General features: G+C 44.2%; 1 protein-coding gene across 2 annotated transcripts in view; it reads left to right on the top strand.

The window, feature by feature from the left end:
* Positions 1-26,197, top strand: part of LOC126251829 (uncharacterized) — a 364,384-nt gene that overhangs the window by 162,452 nt on the left and 175,735 nt on the right. For both annotated transcript variants that reach the window (XM_049952492.1, XM_049952491.1), the window contains exon 4: positions 16,666-16,798. In XM_049952492.1, the coding sequence (XP_049808449.1) occupies positions 16,666-16,798 (133 nt within the window). The remainder of the gene's footprint in view (positions 1-16,665; positions 16,799-26,197) is intronic.

Below are 26,197 nucleotides of genomic sequence, written 5' to 3'. Positions count from 1 at the left end.
CATTTTTCAACAAGACAATGCACAAAGCACATGTTGCTGCATGAATAATCACACTTGGCGCGCGTCCAGGACACGGTGATCAGTGTGACCTACGTGAACGACATCCTGCGACCCGTAGCCGTAGCCTTTTTCACAACACCCCAGCCGCCATTTTTCAACAATACAATGCAGAAACCACATGTTGCTGCATGAATAATCACACTTGGCGCGCGTCCAGGACACGGTGGTCAGTGTGACCTACGTGAACGACATCCTGCGACCCGTAGCCATAGCCTTTTTCACAACACCCCAGCCGCCATTTTTCAACAATACAATGCAGAAACCACATGTTGCTGCATGAATAATCACACTTTGTGCTCGTCCAGGACACTGTGATAAGTGTGACCTACGTGAACGTCATCCTGCAACCCGTAGCCATAGCCTTTTTCACAACACCCCAGCCGCCATTTTCCAACAATACAATGCAGAAACCACATGTTGCTGCATGAATAATCACAGTTGGTGCGCGTCCAGGACACTGTGATAAGTGTGACCTACGTGAACGACATCCTGCGACCCGTAGCCATAGCCTTTTTCACAACACCCCAGCCACCATTTTCCAACAATACAATGCAGAAACCACATGTTGCTGCATGAATAATCACACTTTGTGCCCGTCCAGGACACGGTGATCAGTGTGACCTTCGTGAACGACATCCTGCGACCCGTAGCCATAGCCTTTTTCACAACATCCCATCCGCCATTTTTCAACAAGACAATGCACAAAGCTCATGTTGCTGCATGAATAACTGCCTTCTGAGCCTCACAGGATGTCAGTCTTCTGGCCTGGCCCGTCATATCAAAAATGTGTGAGATATGGTGAAACGACGGGTGCAGCAGTGTGACCCAGTGTCGATCATCACAGAGGATGTTTGGAACCAGGTCAATGCAGCATGGATGGCTATACCACAGGACGCCATTAGCTCCTTATACGCGTCGATGCCATCACTCACGGAACGAGTTATCAAGGCCCATGGCGAACTCTGCGCGTACTAGGCAACAGGACAAACAGTGGTGACTGAAGGGTTAAACATTTCTGCAGAACATACTACTATACTTGTCCTGCGAATATGGACGTCCTACCTCTAGTCGCTCAAGGCGTTCTACTTTTTATTAATATAAGTGTAGATACACCCGCAGAGACAGGGGCTAAGAGGAGAACAGGTAACGAACGAAGAGGCAAAAGAATGTAGCAAGACAAAAAAAAAATGAAGATATTGGCAGAGTTGTGAACATTCTAACCTTTCACGCTATACAGGTGTGTTTATGTCTTAAAAGTAAATATAGGTGAAACTTTACAACTGTCCTCGTAAAATAATTCACAAAAGAATATTGTATCTCTGGAATCTGCATCAGTAGACCAAAAACAACAAAAATTCCTTAGTTTAACCATGTAGATGTTCAGTAATATTTTGAAAACCCGGAGGCAGTTTTTCCGAAATGTAAAGTCTGGGGCTTCATCATTGTAAACTTAAGTTTTCTAAGGTAGGTGTGACTGTGGCACTGTATTAGCCATTACGCAGTGATCACCATGTAGTGCCAGCACCACCTGAGAAACAAAAGCTGCCCTTCATCGCACTTTCCCTGCAACGTATAATATTACGGGTGTTTAAAAAAATAATATTATATTATATTTATCACTTTTGCTGGTGGCAAGCTTCTAAAATGGTAAAATGATGCATAGAAAATTTTTACTTGTGGATAATGATATTATAAATTCCGCCAACCAGCAACAGATTCCCAATAGACCGACGAGAACGCTGACCGACGGCATTGTTTATAGGCCAGTGACCGACCTCAAAATTACGCAGTTTGCATAACTGCATTGCCCAGATACTGATAGAAAAGACCGGTGAAAGACATATCAGGGACGCTAAAATAAAAGTTTGCTAAAGTAATAGCCGATTGAACACTAGTAGCGTTCTGTTGTGCCCACCAAACAATTCCTCGGCAACTCTCCTTCGCTGCAGCCTGAAAAAGTTCTAAAATGCAGCGTAATAATTTGATATATGGAATTAATGGAAAAGGAAAGTATAGTATTAATTCAAATACGACTTTTGTAATTAAATTAGCGTAATTATTTGGCCAAAAGTACAGATACGAGAGCGACACTTACATTTCGTGAAACAGCCATCGAAAACAAACGACAGAAAGAGACAGAACTCACAGCTTCTGCCTTTATATAATCCAAAAACAAATTACGGCGACTGTCTTCAACTTGCTTTACAGTTTCGATACATATACATTTCTCTCGAACATTCTGTATCGTGATCTTTTCTGCTTACTTTACAGATTTATTTACACAGAGAAAATTTATTCTTAATGTATTTTAGCCTTAATAAAAAGAGTGGGGCATATTCTATTAATTATTCGAAAAAGCAACATTACAAACGCCTTCCACGGCTTCAGTCCGTTTAATGGATAGAGCTTCCTTCCCACCTTCCTCATGTCCTTTCTTGATAGCGACGAAGGTAAATTTATAATCATGTTTATCAAAGACTACTACCAATCGCGATTCCCATGTTAACTTTATTGTGGTTGTTGTTGTGGTCATCAGTTCGAAAACTGGTTTGATGAAGCTTTTCATCCTACTCTATCCTGTGCGAGCCTCCGAATAACTACTGTGACCTACATCCTTCTGAATATGCATACTGTATTCATCTCTTGGTCTCCCTCTACGATTTCTACCCCCTATACTTTCCTCCGACACTAAACTGCTGATCCCTTGATCTCTCAGAATGTGTGCTATCAGCCGATCCGTTCTTTTGGTGATGTTGTGCCGAAACTTTATTGCCTCCCCAATTCTATTCAGTTACGTGATCTACCCATCTAATCTTCAACATTATTCTGTAGCTGCACATTTCTAAAGCTTCTATTTTCTTTTTGTCTAAATGATTTATTATCCATGTTTCACTTTCATACATGGCTAAACTCCATGCAAATACTTTCAGAAATGACTTCCTAACACTTATATTTTCAATAGTAACAAATTTCCTTTCTTCAGAAACGCTTTTCTTGTCATTGCCAGTCTACATTTTGTATCCTCTCTACTTCGGCCATCATCAGTTATTTTGCTGCCCAAATAGCAAACCTCATCTACAACTTTAAGTGTCTCGTTTCCTAATCTAATTCTCTTAGCATCACCCGATTTAATTCGCTTACCTTCCATTATTATTGTTTTATTTTTGTTAATGTTGGTCTTGTAGCCTCCTTTCAAGACACTGCCCATTCCGTTCAACTGCTTTTCCAAGTCCTTTGCTGTCTCTGACAAAATTACAATGTCCTTGGCAAATCTTGAAGTTTTCCTGAACTTAAATTCCTACCCCAAGATAGAATAACATCGGGGACAGGCTACAACCCTGCCTCACTCCATTCTCAACCACAGCTTCCCTTTCATGCCCCCAGACTTATAACTGCCAACTGGTAGTTGTAAATAGCCTTTACCTCTCTGTATTTTACTCCTGACACCTTTAGAATTTGAAAGGGAGTATTCCAGTCAAGACTGGTAAAAGCTTTCTGTTAGTCTATAAATGCTGTAAACGTAGGTCTGCCTTTCCTTATTCTGCCTTCTAAGATAAGTTGCAGGGTGAGTATTGCTTCGGGTGTCCCTACATTTCTCTGGAGTCGAAACTGATCTTTCCCTTGGTCAGCTTCTACCAGTTTTCCATTCTTCCGTAACAAATTCGTACTGGTATTTTTCACCCATAGTTTATTGAACTGATAGATCGGTAATTTTCACACGCGTCAGCAGCTGCTTTCTTTGGTATTGGAAATATTAGATTCTTCTTGAAGTCTGAGGGTATTTCGCCTGGCTCATACTTGTTGCAGACCAGATGGTACAGTTTTGACATGGATGGCTCTCCTAAGGCTACCAGTAGTTCTGATGGAACATCGTCTATTCCCGGCGTGTTGGTTCAACGTAGATCTTTCAGAGCTCTGTCAAATTCTTCTCTCAGTATCGTATCATCTTCGTCCACTCCTATTTCTATAACACTGTCTTCAACATTCCCTTGTGTAGATTCTGTATATACTCTTTCTACCTTTTACTTTTCCCTTCTATGCTTAGGACTGGTTTCCTATCTGAGCCCTTGATATTCACACAGCTCCTTCTCTTTTCCCCAAAGGCCTCTTTAATTTTCCTGTAAGTGGAACCTATCTTTCCCCTAGTGAAATTTGCTTCTAAATCCTTACATTTGTCCTCTAGTCATTCCTGTTTAGCCATTTTGCACTTCCTCTCAATCTGATTTCTTAAACATCTGTATTTACTTTCCCAAGGATTTCTACTAGGCCTTGTTTTTTTTACCTATCTGATTCTCCGATGTCTTCACGATTTCATCTCTTAAAGCCACTCGTTCATCTTCTACTGTATTGCTTTCCCCTATTCTAGTGAAGCTTGCTTAATGCTTCCTCTGAAACTCTCAACAACCTCTGGTACTTTCAATTTATCCAGGTCCCATCTCCTTAATTTTCTACCTTTCTTCCTATTTCTTCAGTTTTAAACTACAGCTCACAACCAACGAATTGTGGATATAATCCACATTCGCCCTGGTACTGTCTTACAACTTAAAATCTGGTTCCTAAATCTCTGTCTCGCCATTATATAATCAGTCAGAAAATTACCGGTGTCTCCAGGTCTCTTCCAAATGTACAACGTTCCCCGATTTTTAAGCCAAGTATTAGTGATGATTAAATTATGCTCTGTGCAAAATTCTACCAGGCGGCTTCCTCTTTCATTCCTTTCCCCGAGTCGATATTCGTCAACTATTTTTCTCCTCTTCCTTTCCCCACTATCGAATTCCAGTTCCCCATCACAACTAAATTTTCGTCTCATCCAGCTATCTGAATAATTTCTTTTATCTTATCATACATTTATTTAATCTCTTCATCATCTGCGGAGCTAGCTGGAGCATAAACTTGTACTACTGTGTACTGTGGTAGGCGTGGGCTTCGGGTCTATCTTGGCTACGATAATGCGTTCACTATGCTGTTCACAGTATCTTGCCCGCATTCCTGTTTTTCTTGTTTATTATTAAACTTACTCCTTCGATATTCGTATTCGATTTTGTATTTAAAACCCTGTATTTAACTGGCCAGAAGTTCAGTTCCTCCTGCCACCGAATTTCGCGAGTTCTCACTATATCTAACTTCAACCTATCCATCTTCTTTTTTAAATTTACTGACCAACCTGTACGATTAAGGGAACTAACATTCGACGCTCCGATTCATGGGACGCCAGTTTTGTTTTTCCTGATGACGATATCCTCCTGAGTTGTTACCGCCCGGAGATCCGAATGTGGGACTGATTTATCTCCGAAATATTTTATACACGAGGAAGCCATCATCATTTAACCATGTAGAAGAGCTGCACGTCCTAGGAAAAAATTACGCCTGTAGGTTCCCCTTGATTGCAGCCGTTCGCAATACCAGTACAACAAGGAAGTTCTTAGTTGACGTTACAACGTCAGATCAGACAATCATCCAGACTGTTGCCCCTGCAACTACTGAAAAAACTGCTGTGCTTCTTCAGGAACTGCACGATAGTCTGGCCTCTCGACAAAAAAATGGTTCAAATGGCTCTGATCACTATGGGACTCAACATCTGTGGTCATCAGTCCCCTAGAACTTAGAACTACTTAAACCTAACTAACCTAAGGACATCACACACATCCATGCCCGAGGCAGGATTCGAACCTGCGACCGTAGCGGTCACGCGGTTCCAGACTGACGCGCCTAGAACCGCACGGCCACACAGGCCGGCCAAAAACGTCACATATCGAAAGTGTTGTCAACGAATGAAAATACATTAAAAATCAAAATTATTATCCACCAGCAGATAGGTGTTCTCATGCTAGACCTTGATAATACATAATGAAATCTTTAGTGCCGGGCCAGGATTCGAACCCATTCACGCGCAATATGTAGAGATATTGATGAATCTGCAGTTTTGAACAAAAAACAAATTGGAGCCGAGATGTATTGTCTCGAAGGGATCAAATTCCGCGTTAAGGGCGGTCTGAGTTGCATTCCCAGTTCAGAACCAATTTTATCGACATACAGAAGCTCAGATAAAAGATGGAATAAGTGTCTTGTGAGCCTACATAGCGTTTGTTTCGTCACTAGAAATAAATAACTAGTATAAGAAAGGTTACTGGTGATGGAGTTTCTACGTGTCGCCACTCCAGACTTTATTGTGGTTCAACCTAACGTCTACTTGGTAGAGAAGGAATATCATTTTTAATGTGAATTTCAGACCATAATTCCATTATATCTTCTTCACTTGGTGTAGCCACAAGAGAATGGAATCTGTCTCTCCCTATCTAAAATTATTGACAGAAGTTGGAATCGAACCCAGATCATAGGTATATGAACCTATCATCAGTCCAACAGACCACCAAAACCTCTTCTTTGTCGCCCATTTTTCTATCGTAATGCCGTTGCGTCACACTGGTTGAGAATTCTGACACACAGGCTCCTTGTAGTAATTTGCAGCATGTTCAGTAAATTCATTTACTTCGTTGACCGAATCACCATGAAGTAGCTGCCTCGGCTACCCAGTGCATACATTCGACTCTATTTTGTAATCACCGAAATAAAATCACGTAACTGCCACCTACACAGAACTTCTAACAGCGTAGGATGTAGAAATTTAAATACGAAGTAAATGATGACTAACTGAAACCCTCAGCTGCCGACAGGTGTTGTTGATATACCTCGATGTGGACAGCTGAAAATGGGTGCCCCGACCGGGACTCGAACGCGGGATCTCCTGCTTACATTGCAGACGCTCTATCCATCTGAGCCACCGAGGAGACAGACAAATAGCGCGACTGCAGGGACTTATCCCTTGCACGCTTCCCGTGAGACACTCATTCCCAACTGTCCACAATTCTACATATGTAATGTACCTTATAGACATTGCCCATTCACTCATTATTCGCGCACGCTTTGGCGATTCCCGTAAGAGTTTGGGCAACCTGTGCGCATTCGCACAGACGAAGGTCAATGGCTGGGTAGCCTTTAACTATATATATGAAGACAGTATCTGTTCTCGAAAGAACAGAATACTGTTGATGACCGTGCAGCTTGTCCCTGGAATAAATGATGACTAGTCATTTATTTCAGGGAAAAGCTGCACGGTCATCAACAGTGTTCTGTTCTTTCGAGAACAGTTACTGTCTTCATATAAATAGGAAGTGTTCCTTTCCACTTGAGCTACTCTATTGCGCTATCTGTTTGTTGAAAATGTCCTGCAGTGCAAAAGAAAAGGTATAACTGTTTGTCTCTCATAATTATACACCCGGCCATATGCAATATCTCACAGCGCTGTGGAATGCAGAAGTTCTGGAGGAATTGTTTTTCAGTTCTCGAGCGGTAGTAGCTATGTGCCAGTTAGTAGTGTAATGGTAAGTGTCGTGACCCGTAGATAAGATGTCGCGAGTTCGAGTACATTCATTGCCACATTTTTTAAAAACCAATTCTGTCTTCTGAAGTTATCAACGTAATGGAACTTGTAACATAACTCCCTTCACTTCTCAACCCAAAATAGTCGCATGTGGAAAAAGGGCTAACTTCAGCGACATTTTGTTCCTTTCAGATTTAATAGACAACCAGGCAGCAGATGCATATCGAAACTTTTGTATTATGTATGGGGAGAGCGCATCGTGCCAAAATACGTCGGAAAAGTATTTTCTACATTAGCTGTCGTCTGATAGTAGCATTTTATACTTCATAAAACCTTGTTTGACAGCTTTAACTCAGAACAAGTTTTCTAAATGCGTGTAATCACTAAACTGCATGTCCATTGTCAGACTGTTGTAGGTAACAGAGAATTCTCGTATATCGTTGATGATTAATTTCCCTCTCATGTTTACTGACAAATTTCACAGAAGGAAAAGGGGGACGAAATGTCTTCCACTGGAAGGTCATGTTGTTTTATTTAAATGATTACAAAATCAGGTAAAACGAACAGTCAGGTTGTCAGTATAAGCACATTATTGTTGTCAGTATGATGTTGCACTGACCAGGGCCCGTAATGATAAAGGGCCCGTTTAGGTCAGGCATATTGTATACAGAAGTGGAAGAGAGAGCACCACTAAATTCTGTAATCCGTATGCATTGCATACACACAGAAATTACTATTACAGTGTACTTACGGAGCCAAATGAGTGAATTGCGAATTTTCCGGTGAGAAAGAGCACTGGCAAACAAATTTTATACTTGGATAGCTTAGAATGAAAATCTTTCTGTTTATTGCAAAGGAAAACAAATAATTTTCTAAAACATTGTCTGTCGTACACAACTTGAAACAGGTCATGTCGACCAAATCATATGGAAGAACTGGCAGCGACGTACATCGGAAGGCAGTAAGATCTCTTGCCTTTTGGTTTGGCAGTACTCGATAGCCATTTCTAGGCGCAAGTAAACGGAGAAAGGCAGCGCGTTTTTGTTTTCAAGTAACGTCTTCATCAATTACTTCAGTTTTAATGTAACATACGAGTAATTGCTGATGTTTGATATTAACATGAAAAGGATTCCGTAGACAGGGAAAGAACCTGTTCTTGGGAAACTACTTCTATGGTGACCAAAAGGCATCAAATGATCTTCAAGTACAGTGTTCCAGCAGCGCTATGAAGAAAATGACGGTAATAATGACGGTAATAATCGAATTATCCGGTAACTTCACACTTCCCAGTAGATTTTCAAAATGGCTTCACATCGAGCCTATGATGGCTAGAAGAGTCCTTACATCCTGCTGACATGAGAATAGCATAATCTCCGCGTCAGAAGCTTGCTTCTACTTAACCATTTAATAGACTCGCGTTTTTTCCACCGTGATTAATTTTGTAAGCTAAGCACATCATCCGTTACAGCACACTCCTGGGGCTGGGAAATGTGGCCACAATGGTCTGGTGGAACGAACTATCACAGGTGCAATGCGTGGGTTCAGGCATTTACTTTTAAGAGTCACAAACAGATTTACTTTACCTCTGGTAACCTCAAAACAAAGACGTTATAATCCAGAATCCGAATTAAACATCACGTTCCTACATTACCAACTGGGCAGAGCCGGTTTACGTTGGGAAATGACATAGCGGAAGTCATGGTAAGCAGAAATACAGTCGCCAGTAAACTTACATTAGAAAATTTTATTTTATTTGATGAACCGATAGCCATTTAAAGGAACAGGGTTCTTATTTTACTGTACTTGATTGAAATAGAGACGAAAAATTTGGTGCTGGACTGTGATTCGAATTCGTATCTCCTCTTTCGAGGATCTGAATCTCTCGGAACAGTATAGTTCAATCATTTCGTTCCTTTTCTCAAGACTGTAATCTTCTCTAGGTCTCCTCCAAAGGTAAGTATGTGGGTCCGAATCCTGTTCCAGTACAAAAATATTCATAATTTCATTTCAAGCCCTATCACGTGCACACCGGCCTGCTAGTGAAAATTGACATGCATTTTTAATGTCTGTTCATGTGTTGCCAACAACTGCGATAGGTGTCGTTATTTCTGGTCAAACACGCACACATCTTACTGTTGGTGAGTAAGCAACTGAAACTTAAGCTATATTCGTGGATGCACGGTAGGTGTGCAGTTCGATTGTCGCTTAGGCACAAAAGTTTGTGTCCTTATTTTAGATTTAAACACCTAGCAGCTGGTAAGAAAAACCGATACGTAACATTGGATTTTACTTAGTTAACAATCCGATTACGTGTTGGGTTCGTATCTCCGTCACAGAACGTCACATCATGCACTTCATCTTTAAATGCATGCACACTTTGTTACTTCAGAATGGAGGTATATCAGACATCTTTCGTGGTTAGTTAAGAGGGACGAAAGGGTCTTGATACAAGTCCCAGTTTATTACAAAAATTGGCGTCTTTTATTTTCAAGTTTAGATTTGGTTACTGGTATTGGCAAAAATTTCGGTAATTCATAACTCTTCATGGCTAGTCATCAATATGATATGATTAGAGTAGATTAGATTAATTTTTGTTTCATAGATCATAAATACGATATTACGTAATGATGTGGAACGTGTCATTTCAATGAAAGATTTCTTTACATACCATGATTCAATTTCCTTACAATTTTTTTACTCTCTCTCTCTCTTTCTTTTTGCTTTTTATCTCTCTCTCTGTCTCTCTCTCTCTCTCTCTCTCTCTCTCTCTCTCTCTCTCTCTCACACACACACACACACACACACACACACACACACACACACACACTCATTCTTTTTTTACTTTTATTTGTTTGTTGTGCTCGACTATCAGCCTATCAGCGAGGCACGAAAACGTCTGTGAATGAGTTTCTTAGTTTTGAGTACACTTACGAAAGAAATATAAAAGCAACTATGAGAGTTACTGATTTTATGATGCTTAGTTTGCAGCCCGTTCTGAGTATTATTAGTAACTACGCTCCAGTCCCTAAACCTAGTTACAGAAATGCGAATCAGACACATTACGTATTCCAGGCCGTAGCAGTCGCGTCTTGGAGACACCAGCTATGGTCACTTCCCAGCCCACTAAAGGATCACATCGGTTCGTCTTCTTCCTGCTGGTACTGTAACTGAGATTTGGCAACAAGGCAACGTATGTTTGGCAACTCTGTGATCGACGAGTTACTTCCTGGTGTGCACGGAATTAAGCCTCAAAGTTCACTTGATTTTACTTGTCATTTCCATTGAATAATCCGAGTTATTATCGCTTGAGGTGTAACAAAAGATTGTAAATTTACGGTTTTCAGCCCAGGAAAGTCGTTGCACGTGGAAATCGCAACTAATCTCATCCTTTAAATAGCGGTTTATGAGTTCTATCCACTATTCGTCTCGTAAGACACATACATTTTCGCCAGCTCTGTGGTAACGTGCTGACCCGTAAAAAAGCGTCTGTTATGGTTCGCAGTTCCAGTCTCACTGACTGTAGCGTTTTTATCCCTTCGGTGAAAGAGCTACAAACAGCCAGGTCAAACATCGATAAGGAAATCGCAAGAAAATACTTTCGGCTCATAGTGCAATGGTGAAAAACTTACAATGCTACACAACAGGTAACGCCTCTTTCCGCTGCTGACAAGCAAATTTTGGGTTTCTAGGAATACATAACATTATTTATGAAATGCCACATTTTCATACCTCATGAGTATAACACAGCATACCAATTAAACAGAGACCCAATCAAAATCTAAGTGAGTAGTACTTTACTAATTCGTGACGATAGAGGCACGCTTGTGTACAGATACTGACTTTTAACAAAACAGACTTTCGTCGGAATGTTATCGTGGGTAGTTTTATTTCACTTCTTATAATACAGCTCACAATTTTCGTAAGGTTTCCTTTAGTGTTAAAACAACAGTAAACATGAGTGAGGAATTAATCATCAACGATATATGCGAATTCTCTGATGTTACCTACGACATTCTGACAATGCACATGCAGTTTATTGACTACATACATGTAGAAAGCTCTGTTCTGAGTTAAAGCAGTCAAACAAGGTTTGAAGAAGAATAAAATGCCACTACCAGACGGCAGCTAATGTAGAAAATACTTTTCCGACGTATTTTGGCACGATGCGCTCTCCCCATACATAATACAAAAGTTTTCGATGTGCATCTGCTGCCTGGTTGTCTATTAAATCTAAAAGAACAAAATGTCGCTGAAGTTAGCCCTTTTTCCACATGCGACTATTTTGGGTTGAGAAGTGAAGGGAGTTATGTTATAAGTTCCATTATGTTGATAACTTCAGAAGACAGAATTGGTTTTTAAAATATATAGCAATGAATGTACTCTAACTCGCGACATCTTATCTACGGGTCACGACACTTACCATTACGCTACTAGCTTGCACATAGCTACTACAGCTCCAGAACTCAAAAACACTTCCTCCAGAACTTCTGCATTCCACAGCGCTGTGAGATATTGCATACGGCCGGGTCTATACTTACGTGAGACAAACAGTTATACCTTTTCTTTTGCCCTGCAGGACGTTTTCAACAAACAGATAGCGCAATAGAGTAGCTCAAGTGGAAAGAAACACTTCCTATTTAAATTTCTGCATCCTACGCTGGTGGCAGTTTTGTGTAGGTGGCAGTTACGTGATTTTATTTCGGTGATTACAAAATAGAGTCGAATGTATGTACTTGGTAGTCGAGGCAGCTACTTCATGGTGATTCGGTCAACCAAGTAAATGAATTTACTGAACATGCTGCAAATTACTACAGGGTGCCTGTGTGTCAGAATTCTCAACCAGTGTGACGCAACGGCGTTACGATAGAAAAATGGGCGACAGAGAAGAGGTTTTGGTGGTCTGTTGGACTTTATTAAGGTGGCTATTTCGTTTACCCTTTGCCCTCGTGTAGCAGCACTAATAGGTGGCTGACGCAAACATGAGAAAAATCGTTCCCGCACTATGACGAAAGAATGTAGCGGACCTATTTTCTTTCCACAACCCCAAAAGAAGGGATTTTGTTTACTTGTATACATTTACTTCGTTGAAAAAAAATGTTGGACTGGTGATAGGTTCATATATCGATGGTCTGCGTTCGATTCCAACTTCTATCAATAATTTTAGATAGGGAGAGACAGATTCCATTCTCTTGTAGCTACACCAAGTGAAGAAGATATAATTGCGCGTGAATGGGTTCGAATCCTGGCCCGGCACTAAAGATTTCATTATGTATTATCAAGCTCTAACATGATAACACCTATCTGCTGGTGGGGAATAATTTTGATTTTTAATGTATTTTTATTCGTTGACAACACTTTCGATATGTGACGTTTTTGACTCCCAGTGAGACACAGAACTATTTGCGAGATCATTGGAAGTCCAAGATGTTATTCCAAGCTGCTGGTGGAGAAAAATTCGGTAGCTGACGTCTCTTTGTGTGGGGCTCTATTCCCAGTCAGCACTGAACTCTTTGTCATATTATTTCTAGTTCAAACATGCTCACATGTCGCTGCTGGTGCAACAAACCCATATTTAACGTTCGTTTTCTCCAGAATATAACAGCGATAGGTGCCGGGTTGGAGTCCTGGGAAGGAAAAACTTAATGTTTCGTCTCGTCATTTCAGTTGAAACATCTAGCTACTGCCGAGAAAATCCGATATGTCACAGTTGATTGCGCTTCTATATCAATCCGCTTAGGTTCTGGGTTCGAATCCCCGTCCAACACAAAGCTTTACCTCACGGCGTTTCAAGCAAGTTAGTTGTGAAGAAGCAAAATTTAACATCTCTCGTAGTTCGTTAACAGGGACAATAGATGCTGGGTAGGAATTCGCGTCCGTTAAAAATGTTTGCGTTATGTAATTTAAAGTTGATATTTGCTAACTTATACTGTCTAAAATCGAGGTGTATCACTCTCTGTATGCCTAATCAGGATTGACTGTTAGTTTCCGTCAGTCACGGAATCTTTGCTTTGTCTGCATGACCTGGGTTTGAATCCATATGCAGAACGAGACGGTTCGTCGTGTCATTTCAGTTTCATATACACTCCTGGAAATTGAAATAAGAACACCGTGAATTCATTGTCCCAGGAAGGGGAAACTTTATTGACACATTACTGGGGTCAGATACATCACATGATCACACTGACAGAACCACAGGCACATAGACACAGGCAACACAGCATGCACAATGTCGGCACTAGTACAGTGTATATCCACCTTTCGCAGCAATGCAGGCTGCTATTCTCCCATGGAGACGATCGTAGAGATGCTGGATGTAGTCCTGTGGAACGGCTTGCCATGCCATTTCCACCTGGCGCCTCAGTTGGACCAGCGTTCGTGCCGGACGTGCAGACCGCGTGAGACGACGCTTCATCCAGTCCCAAACATGCTCAATGGGGGACAGATCCGGAGATCTTGCTGGCCAGGGTAGTTGACTTACACCTTCTAGAGCACGTTGGGTGGCACGGGATACATGCGGACGTGCATTGTCCTGTTGGAACAGCAAGTTCCCTTGCCGGTCTAGGAATGGTAGAACGATGGGTTCGATGACGGTTTGGATGTACTGTGCACTATTCAGTGTCCCCTCGACGATCACCAGTGGTGTACGGCCAGTGTAGGAGATCGCTCCCCACACCATGATGCCGGGTGTTGGCCCTGTGTGCCTCGGTCGTATGCAGTCCTGATTGTGGCGCTCACCTGCACGGCGCCAAACACGCATACGACCATCATTGGCACCAAGGCAGAAGCGACTCTCATCGCTGAAGACGACACGTCTCCATTCGTCCCTCCATTCACGCCTGTCGCGACACCACTGGAGGCGGGCTGCACGATGTTGGGGCGTGAGCGGAAGACGGCCTAACGGTGTGCGGGACCGTAGCCCAGCTTCATGGAGACGGTTGCGAATGGTCCTCGCCGATACCCCAGGAGCAACAGTGTCCCTAATTTGCTGGGAAGTGGCGGTGCGGTCCCCTACGGCACTGCGTAGGATCCTACGGTCTTGGCGTGCATCCGTGCGTCGCTGCGGTCCGGTCCCAGGTCGACGGGCACGTGCACCTTCCGCCGACCACTGGCGACAACATCGATGTACTGTGGAGACCTCACGCCCCACGTGTTGAGCAATTCGGCGGTACGTCCACCCGGCCTCCCGCATGCCCACTATACGCCCTCGCTCAAAGTCCATCAACTGCACATACGGTTCACGTCCACGCTGTCGCGGCATGCTACCAGTGTTAAAGACTGCGATGGAGCTCCATATGCCACGGCAAACTGGCTGACACTGACGGCGGCGGTGCACAAATGCTGCACAGCTAGCGCCATTCGACGGCCAACACCGCGGTTCCTGGTGTGTCCGCTGTGCCGTGCGTGTGATCATTGCTTGTACAGCCCTCTCGCAGTGTCCGGAGCAAGTATGGTGGGTCTGACACACCGGTGTCAATGTGTTCTTTTTTCCATTTCCAGGAGTGTATATTCTCAACTAGCTGCTCGTAAATAACTGGAATTTTTAATGTCATTTTGTGTTAAATAATAAGTTCGGTATGTTACTTTGAAGAGGAAATCATGAATATGACGAACTTACTACGTGCATTACCTATCTGACGTAATAATGAGAGTGGTAGCATTTCAGGTATGTCATTTATTGTAATAAATGTGAGCTCACAAGCCTTAAGGACAGTCTTATCTGTGATAAGGTATTCCCTGATATTTGTAGTATCGTGGTATTACTTTACATCTTGAGTTATTGCGATACAGAGCAGTGTTTTCTAGTGGCGACTTGTTGGAACCATTTTCAATAGTCAAACGACTGTACCAAGGCGCGATTAGAGGACCTGCTAGACAGCTGCGGTATGTGGGTTGCATGGGAATCAGGCGAAATGCAATTCAGGTCGTTCGGATACTTTTGAGCACGACCGTACATGATTCATGTGGGGGAGGGGGAATTAACTTAAATTACCTTAGTTTTTGCAATACGTTTCGAAGTATGGCCTCATACTCGTGAAAAAATGGCAACAGAAAAACATTTAACATGAGTACACAAAGATCTTAATAAAGCGCTTTTCTATCTCGGCATGTATTGTTGATAGCTCTGTTCATAAGAAAAGGCTGGTTTTTTTTTGGAGTTTTCTCCTTCTAGCTCCATTCGTTTTTTGCTAGTTGTGGACTGTTGTTAAAAGTCATTGATCAGGATGGTTCACTAAAGGCTATGTGTCGTGAATCTGGGAGAATGTGGAAGCTGCATGATATTACGTGGGCGTCGTTGTTGGGGAGTAACGCAAATTCAGTCTTTCCTGACAATTTGTCGTCTCATATTGATATTTCCCGTTATGTATGCACAAGCAGATCGTCTCAAAGGAGCTTAATCAGAGTTTTGCAGCTATTCTTCTTGAGAAGCATGTTGAGGAACACACTGTATACAGACACAGTCGCTTTTAGGCATTCAAAATGGTGCCTAACAGAACGACGAAGTAATCGTAACGTTGGAGATCAGGTACATGGGGAAGTATCAGCATTTGGGATTACTTAACGGTAATTTTTGTTTTTTGACCCTGCGATCAGTTGGTGCGGCCAAAATACAAGAATACACAGAAGGACTGAAAGTAAGCAAAGTAAACAAGTTTCGTTGTAGCACTGGGAATGACTGTAGCAGTATTCTAACGTAAAATCAGTTGCATTCCGTTTCTGCAGAAGTCTTGAATACGCTCATACCACGAGGCATTGTAATATCAATCAGCTGGAAAACCTCATTCTCCTAACATGGAACCCGCTTTCTGCGGTGTAGCAGCTGTTTCTGGGAGTCCCAGTTCGTCTTTTAACGTCAAACGAATTTATTCGGAGTCTGAATTCGTTAAACCAATGAAATGATTTAGTCATGAAATACCGAATGCAATCAGTCAAGGCACTGAATCCCACTTAGCCTTGCTCTAAAATGGTAATAAAATAATCGCAAATAGCCCATTTCAACAGCGTTGCTGCAGAAAACGAGTACACTGCGGAAAATATCTTAGACTTTCTCAGAGCTTAGATTAATAGCACTTTGTCAAAATTTACAGCAATAATGTAGATCGAATGCTGCTCTAGTATACGTTTCACGGTAGCTGAATAGTAGACCAATGCTTTTCAGTTCTCTAAAATTTAGAGAAGCTTCAGTTAGTCTAATTCTCTTCATGAATTTATTTGTTTCTTTTCAGATTAGCAAGTCTCTACAACGACTTGTTGTCTCTACCGTCAGCCGACAGAATTAGTGTAGCCACTATTTGCAGAAATACCTGTCCAATTCTGTATCATCCCCTAAGGAAACTCTCAATTACCAAACTTATTCAGGTAAGTAAATCTATCTTTTTGTAACATCATTCCGTTGGCACAGCATACTAAAAATTTCATTTTCTCCGTATTTTCCCTGTCTTTCACTAAAGTCATATAAGAATTAATTATAGTCTAGCTAATCATAGCGTGTAGGTTTTCACGGCCGGCGTCTTCAGTAATTAAAACTTCCGGGCTAAGAGGCCGTGGTCCAATAGTAGAAATACTTCTCCCTCTTAAAAAAATTTTTTTGGCGTTTCGTTGTCAGCTGCGGGCAACATCATCTGAGGTGAGTCTACGACTGGCTGCTAGGCCGTGGAGGTCCTGTTTATATAGAGCGCGTAGAGGGCGCCACCACTCGTCACGTGTTGTCAACAGTAAAACTATCTCTGGCTGGCGTCATTACTCTCGATCGAAGGTAATCGGTTGTCACATCTTTGGTACAAAGTCGATCGCCATATGTTATCTAACTTCAAGCCTTCTTCTTTCCTGTTAAAATTATTGTGGTGTTTAAAAATCTCTACAGACTCTCTATACATATATGCATAATAATGCGATGTCTTAGCTAGCACGCTCGTCTCACTAAATTTTATTTCATGGTCACCCGTTTCAAAAACAAGTTCCGCTACAGCCGAATTGTCCGTGTGTCCCAATCGACAGGGAGAAGTATTTCTACTATTGGACCACGGCCTCTTAGCCTGGAAGTTTTAATTACTATAGTCTAGCTGTTGTTTTCTGAAGATAGCTAATATTATTGAAAATACTTGTTTGTTTATCTAATGGGATAAGTCAATGCTGTTCAACCAGCTAAGCTGGTTCACACTAGAGTTTTCATTGTCCTAATATTTACAATCATTCCTTTGGATGTGAGAATGCTTTTGAAGCTCGGATTCTCGCAAATAATTCACGGATTTTATTTTCGATTAAAACTACCTGATGCGGTATCTTTTGCTGGTCTACCATTGTATTTCATAAGTTGGACAGTGTGCTAATTTACCAACAAATATGAAGATACACAGGAATTTTCATGCGAAATGAACCTGAAAACGGCATTAAGTATCAAGCGGCAGTAGCAGTCATATTGTATGACTTTGCGGGATCGGTGGTGAAGGCACCTCACGAAATATCCACTGTCATTAATATAAACTTGTGAGTGTAACCAGAGACTCTGAAATTATGGGACAAACAAAGCGTGTGGAAAGTTTAATTCAATAATGTGTGCAACTACTGATGACGTATTTTGCTGATGGACACTGAATTCTTTAGCCCCAAAGGAGTCAGGAGTCAGTCATCATCAATGCATTAACGAGCACACCTCAAAGCAATAGGGAAATGTAAGTGGTCAATAATCGTTGCAATGGAGATACAGTACCACAAAATATAGGGACTTCAATCCAGACATATACGAGGGTTGACTGAAAAGTAATGCCTCCATCATCGTAACTCTTCAACAGTTGGCAGCATTGGTATGCAGCAGGTACTGGCTAGTTCCGTAGCTTCTTCTGTGCAGTTGCAGTTGGTGGGAAGCCTTAGCATTGAACGATTGTGTTGCTACAGTGTAAAGTATGGAACCCTGCGCAGACGGTCGGTCAATGCGATTTAAACAACGTGCAGGCATTGAATTCTTGACAGCAGAAGGTGTCATCCCAAAGGAGATTCATCAGAGAATGAAAGCAGTTTATGGTGTTTGTGTTGCTGTGAGTACTGTGCGTCGTTGGGCGATTAACTTTAAAGATCTTGAGGCGGGAACACCTGGCCTGCGTGACAAGAAAAAGAGTTGGACGTCCTGTGACAGCAACCACCGATCTCAAAAGCAAAATCTTGATAGACTGATTCAGGACGATCGTCGTATCACTCAGAGAGAAACTGCAAGCACAATTGGCATTTCACAAGAACGTCTGGGTCACATTATTGCTTTGCTTGCCTATCAGAAGATCTGTGCTGACTCCTGAAATGAAAGCTCACAGATTTGAAATTTGCCAGGAACTCTTCTCATGTTTCGAGAATGAAGGTGACGCCTTTCTCCATTCAATTGTGACAGGAGACTAAACGTGGGTTCACCACTACGATCCGGAGACGAAACGTCGATCTATGGAATATCGACACAAAGACTTGCCCCAGAAAAGAAATTCAAGACGTAGCCCCCAGCTGGAAAAATCAAGGCCACAATGTTCTGAGACACAGATGGTTTTATCCACGCTGATTTCCTTGATCGTGGAACAAAAATAAAATCAGAGCATTACATCACAACGCTGCGAACTCTGAAACGACGGCTAACAAGGGTCAGACAGAAAAAGGGAAATGTTTTCTTGCAGCATGGCAACGCCAAACCACACACTTCACGTGCCACCACAGCAGAACTTCAGACACTGAATGTCACCACCGTACGGCACCCTCCATACAGTCCAGATTTAGCACCGTCTGACTTCCATCTTTTCCCGATAATGAAAGACGATCTGCGGGGACATCATTATGCTTCTGATGAAGACGTTGAGAAAGCTGTGAGACTGTGGTTGCGGAAACAGAGTGTCGACTTCTTCCGTGACGGCTTCAGAAAACTTGTTCATCTTTGGCAGAAATGTATCCAACTGGCTGGTGATTATGTGGAAAAGTAAATATCGGTAATTAAAGATCACATTCTAAGGATTACTTCTGCGTTCGATTTATTAAAATATTCACATCCAAACCCAATTAACGAAGGTGGAGGCATTATTTTTCATTCAGCCCTCGTAATAGCAAATGGCTCTGAGCACTATGGGACTTAACTTCTGAGGTCATCAGTCCCCTAGAACTTGGAACTACTTAAACCTAGTTAACCTACGGACATCACACACATCCATGCCCGAGGCAGGATTCGAACCTTCTAATAGCAGTATGAACTTTTATAATGGCGATGTAGTCAGTGAGGGGACTTGATATTTCAACATACAGGCCGCGAACGCACCACTCTATCATTATTCTTGTAACCAAGTACACATACCGTCTAGTGTGCTCGAAACACTTCCTGTTGTTTTGCAGAACATAGTGTTTCGAGTTTGTGGTAAAGAACTGTTACGAACAAAACAGGGCACAAAGAACTTCCTCACCAGGCATAGCTGCACATATACACTCCTGGAAATGGAAAAAAGAACACATTGACACCGGTGTGTCAGACCCACCATACTTGCTCCGGACACTGCGAGAGGGCTGTACAAGCAATGATCACACGCACGGCACAGCGGACACACCAGGAACCGCGGTGTTGGCCGTCGAATGGCGCTAGCTGCGCAGCATTTGTGCACCGCCGCCGTCAGTGTCAGCCAGTTTGCCGTGGCATACGGAGCTCCATCGCAGTCTTTAACACTGGTAGCATGCCGCGACAGCGTGGACGTGAACCGTATGTGCAGTTGACGGACTTTGAGCGAGGGCGTATAGTGGGCATGCGGGAGGCCGGGTGGACGTACCGCCGAATTGCTCAACACGTGGGGCGTGAGGTCTCCACACTACATCGATGTTGTCACCAGTGGTCGGCGGAAGGTGCACGTGCCCGTCGACCTGGGACCGGACCGCAGCGACGCACGGATGCACGCCAAGACCGTAGGATCCTACGCAGTGCCGTAGGGGACCGCACCGCCACTTCCCAGCAAATTAGGGACACTGTTGCTCCTGGGGTATCAGCGAGGACCATTCGCAACCATCTCCATGAAGCTGGGCTACGGTCCCGCACACCGTTAGGCCGTCTTCCGCTCACGCCCCAACATCGTGCAGCCCGCCTCCAGTGATGTCGCGACAGGCGTGAATGGAGGGACGAATGGAGACGTGTCGTCTTCAGCGATGAGAGTCGCTTCTGCCTTGGTGCCAATGATGGTCGTATGCGTGTTTGGCGCCGTGCAGGTGAGCGCCACAATCAGGACTGCATACGACCGAGGCACACAGGGCCAACACCCGGCATCATGGCGTGGGGAGCGATCTCCTACACTGATCGTACACCACTGGTGATCGTCGAGGGGACACTGAATAGTGCACGGTACATCCAAACCGTCATCGAACCCATCGTTCTACCATTCCTAGACCGGCAAGGGAAGTTGCTGTTCCAACAGGACAATGAACGTCCGCATGTATCCCGTGCCACCCAACGTGCTCTAGAAGGTGTAAGTCAACTACCCTGGCCAGCAAGATCTCCGGATCTGTCCCCCATTGAGCATGTTTGGGACTGGATGAAGCGTCGTCTCACGTGGTCTGCACGTCCAGCACGAACACTGGTCCAACTGAGGCGCCAGGTGGAAATGGCATGGCAAGCCATTCCACAGGACTACATCCAGCATCTCTACAATCGTCTCCACGGCAGAATAGCAGCCTGCATTGCTGCGAAAGGTGGATATACACTGTACTAGTGCCGACATTGTGCATGCTGTGTTGCCTGTGTCTATGTGCCTGTGGTTCTGTCAGTGTGATCATGTGATGTATCTGACCCCAGGAATGTGTCAATACAGTTTCCCCTTCCTGGGACAATGAATTCACGGTGTTCTTATTTCAATTTCCAGGAGTGTATAATGTTTCAGCATACCACTCTATGGGTAATTTACTGACATTTTTTTTGGACGGGTGAAACATTCCAAACTGCGCCCAGTTATGATGGTACTTTAAATTGTATGTAGCTCTACAACTAGGTGGATATGTCATTTCACAGGTCGGTAGTAGGAGAAGACAGACTATCTCCATGAGAACAATTCATTCCAAACCACTACGGTCTTCAAACTAGCCTTCGAGCTGACAATATTACAGTATTACTTTATGTGTCTAAGTACGACACACAAAAATTATTGGTTATTGATAAGATGGCTGTAGTCACAAAACTGATGCTACTGTCAAATGGTACATACGGTTTTGTGCCAAGGGACCGATCTTGATTCATCCACTGTGAAGTTATCAACACTGTAAGCAGTAGGACAGTCGATTGATAAGGTATACCTGACGGTCAGGATTAAATAAACTGACAAGGCAGGATTACGAATTATGTACATGTTGTGTACATAGTTCCGCGTAGTCAGCGCGTACACAACTTTCCCACTAGAGCACGCCCCGCTAAGCACAACAGCGCAGGCGCAGCGCTCGTCCGTCTCCGCACTATGAGATGGCGCTGCCATAGAGACAGACTAAATTCTGCTTCCGGCGATCCGCGTATTAATGTGTAACACAGCCAATGAGATTGTGATTACTCCCATGCCAACTGGGATGCCTACAGGGACTCCATTCACACCCATGTTGACGGCCACGCCCTTACCCTCCAATCTCCTGATGATATCTCTCGCACTGCTGCCTTCCTGCACCAGACCTTGTCTGACGCCGTCGCCACCCATATCCCCACCAAAGCCATCCACCCTCACCGCCCCGCTCTGCCTCCACAGGCCATCCTTCTCCTTCGAGAGTCCCGCCGCCTCTGCCGCTCTTTTCTCCGCACTCGTGACCGGGATACATTTACCCGCCACCGGCAATTACAACGACACATCCGCAACTTGCTTACTGCGAAGAAACGCCGTGCCTGGCGCCAGACATGTACACAACTCAACACCACGCTCCCCATAAACTCTTCCAAGTATTGGTCTGCTTGCCACCACCTTACTGGGATCCGCCCCACCCACCCAGTACCCTCTTCTCCTTGATGACCGTCCCTCCCTGACAACCTCAGTAAGGCCAACCACTTTGCCTCTCACCTCTCCGATGTTTTTTCCATCCCAGATGATCCCCACTTTGATTATTCCCTCTTCCCTGACGTCATGGACCATACGAATACCTCTGTTCCTCCCCTTGCTCCTAGCTTCCAGTACTTGGGCCACACACCACCATCTGAACTTAACACTCCCATCACTACACAGGACATCAGCCTCACACTCCACACTAAACGCAACACTGCTCCCGGCCACGACTGCGTTACCTACCGCCACCTCAAACACTGCCCTCCCTCCTTCCTTTCAATCCTTGCCACCCTCTACAATGTCATCCTTGCCACTGGCTTCTATCCCGACCTGTGGAAAACCTCCCATATCCTGATGTTCTCCAAACCCAACAAGCCTCCATCTGATGCCTCTTCCTATCGTCCTATCTGTCTCACATCGGTGTTCAGCAAGCTCTTGGAATCCATCCTTTCCCAGCGCATCCATCACCACCTCCGCCAAAACCACCTCCTCCCAAACACCCAATGTGGCTTTCGACCTTCCTTCTCTGCTGATGACCAACTCCTCCGCCTCACTCATCTCCTCTCCCTGCAGCTTAACTCCTGTTGCTCCGCCATTTTTGTCTCCCTTGACCTCGAAAAGGCCTACGACCGTGTCTGGCATCCCGGGCCGGCCGCGGTGGTCTCGCGGTTAAGGCGCTCAGTCCGGAACCGCGCGACTGCTACGGTCACAGGTTCGAATCCTGCCTCGGGCATGGATGTGTGTGATGTCCTTAGGTTAGTTAGGTTTAAGTAGTTCTAAGTTCTAGGGGACTGATGACCACAGATGTTAAGTCCCATAGTGCTCAGAGCCATTTGAACCATTTTTTTGGCATCCCAGTCTCCTGTTTAAACTCCAAACCTACGCCCTTCCTATCAACTACATCCATCTGGTGGCCTCCTTCCTCTCCCACCGCCCCTCCTATGTTACCATCCATAATGGCAATTTCCACACCTTCTACCCCTCTGCAGGTGTGCCCCAGGGCTCCGTCCTCTCCCCTCTCCTCTACCTCCTGTACACGGCAGATATGCCCCAACGCCCCCCTCCAGTACACCTCTTGCAATATGCTGATGACACCGCATTCCTCGCCCTCGCTCCTACCCTCCAACGGTTCCAACGCCTTCTCCAGAATCACCTTGACCTTTTTGCTGCATGGTGTAACCAGTGGCTCCTGAAACTCAACCCTTCCAAGACCCAGGCAATCATCGTAGGTCGTACCACTCGCTCCTTCCGGCTCCTGGATTTCTCCCTTACTGTCTGCGCCCGTCCTGTCCACCTCACCCCCACCCTCACCTACCTTGGCCTCACCATTGACCGTCACCTCACCTGGATCCCTCATCTCCGCTCCATCCAATCCAAAGCCCACAACCGCCTCCAACTCCTCAAACTCCTCTCTTGCCGGACATGGGGGTTGCACCCCTCTACCATCCTCCACACCTACAAATCCTTAATTCGTCCCATCCTTTGTTATGCCAGTCCTGCCTGGATATCTGCCCCCCCCCCCTAATTCTATAAGTCCCTCCAGATCCTTGAGCGTCATGCACTCTGCCTCACCTTCCGTATACGCCTCCCGTCCCCCACGCGGATCCTCTATGATCTCATTCCTTTCCCCCAACTGCTCCTATTCCTCGAACATATCCGCATCCTCTACACCGCCCGCCATCTTGAACCCCCTCACCCCCTGGTTGCTCCTCTCCTCTCCCATCCCTGCCCCCTGCCACGTCTTCACCGTTGTGTCCCCCCTACCCTCCATCTCTACACCCTACATCACCTTTCCCAAGGTGGCTTCCATCAACTCCCCCTCCTGGATGATTCCCCCTCTCCCTCCATTTATCCCTCCTATCAACTCTGATCCTTACTCCCCCTCCTTTCCTCTGTACTTTCCCTGGGCTCCCTCTTCCCCCCTTCCGTCCTGTTTTCTCCCCACTAAACCTCTCCCTACCTCCCTTCTCCCCCCCCCCCCCGAGTCATTTTGTATTCCCCTCCTCTGCCTACTCCACTCCCTGTCGCGTCTGCACACCGCCCCCCACCCCTCTTATGGGTCCATATCCTCCATCAGCTCCTTTCCCGGCTCCCCCCCTTTTTTATTTTCCCATCATCTGTCCAGTTTCCCCCCACCTGCTCTCGGCTGCGATATGTCACATTTGCCAACTTTTTAGTGCAGTGTTCCAGTGACTGTTCAGTGTTGTTCATCTTTCTCGTGTTGCGAACAGAAACCATGCTGTCGCTGGGTGTGAATTTTATGTCTTTTGCGAACAGAAACCAGACTGTCGCCGTGTTTTTTTTTAATTGTCTGTCTATTGTTTTACCTGTCTGCTTTGTATGTATTTTCTTAGCGTCATCATCCCTCTGTTCTTTGTTTTAAGTTCCACGATTTCTTTTCGCTATGTTACTCTTTAAGTCTCCGATTTTATCGCCTGTTTTTATTATTTATTCTCTTCATCTTTCTAACAAAGTCTGTAGGCTGAAGAGCGGCATACTAAGCTGCTGCCAGCCCGCCCCCTTCGGGGGGAACTGAAATTCAATAAAGGAAAAAAAATGAGATTGCTGCTTACGTAGAACCTTTTCTCCTCGCGGATCACACTCGCGCAATGATACATGAACGCGCGAGGTATTATAACGAGTGTACAGACCTCCGATGAGTCAGTCTGCATTTGTCTGCACCAGTCTGTACCAGTCTGCATTAGTCTGTACGAGTTCTACATTTGTCTGTACCAGTCTATAGTCAAGTTTCAGTCTGCGCCTAATAAGATTACCATATTCCTGTACATAGCCACGAAGATAAATGTATAGACACTTTTGTCAAGTATCAGAGATATATGTGAGAATAAGATTAACGTACCAATACCAAAGGAACTTCAGATTGTCAATTGTAAATAGCATCCAGAACCAAGTTAAGTAATTTTTATGCTTGTTATTATTTTAATAAATGTGTGTGAAAATTAATCAAGTTCTGTTTAAAGTTGGTCACTGTCAATCTGCTACTCTAAGTGTGCAAGTGGCATTTCTATCGTCTGACCTAACCGCGGAAGATAAACACGCCACGATAAGACCATGAGACATATTGCTGACACTCGCCTACTTCGTTAGAGCGAGAAGTCAAATAATCTGATGGTGTGTGTACTGAGGGTCTTACAGTACGCACACCACACTAGACAAATCTGTTTGTTCGTAGTCTGGTGAAATGTGGGTATATTCTTTTACAGATTTCGTAACTCATTTGATCCATTCACATCAAGTTGTGCCAGTAATGATTCCGCAGAGTGTGGCATTTTGTAACCTCGCAGATTTTCGTTAATATGCCAGAATGTATGCCTTGTGGGAAGCTGAGTCATTTAGAATGGTTCGCAATTTTACTCGCCTCTCTACTCATTGCCTGACATATCCTGGCAAACTGATATGCTTCGCGTTTTGCAAGTGATCAGTGCGTGTATTCACTGCCCAGAAGGCTTCATACGGTCTCAGCAGAAAAGCCAGAGCACTGGGTAAATGACCTACTACAGTTCCTACTTGGAACAGGCCGTCAGTCAGACGATACTGGAGTTTTGGTTTTTTGAAAGTGGACATTGACTATGATTGTCTGCCTCCAGAGGGTCCGTTGTCCACCCCAGTTCACAGAATTAAACAAATCTCCTAAACCACTGGACCGATCTCAACCAAACGTGGTACAAATACCACTTGCTGTCTGATAAGTACCACTGTGGGGGTAAGAGCCACCTATCTGTCG

Source organism: Schistocerca nitens, chromosome 4, assembly GCF_023898315.1.
Source record: "Schistocerca nitens isolate TAMUIC-IGC-003100 chromosome 4, iqSchNite1.1, whole genome shotgun sequence".
Classification (NCBI taxonomy): Eukaryota; Metazoa; Arthropoda; class Insecta; order Orthoptera; family Acrididae; genus Schistocerca; species Schistocerca nitens.
Note: the sequence above shows the minus strand (reverse complement) of the source record. Positions and strands in the feature narration are given on the sequence as shown.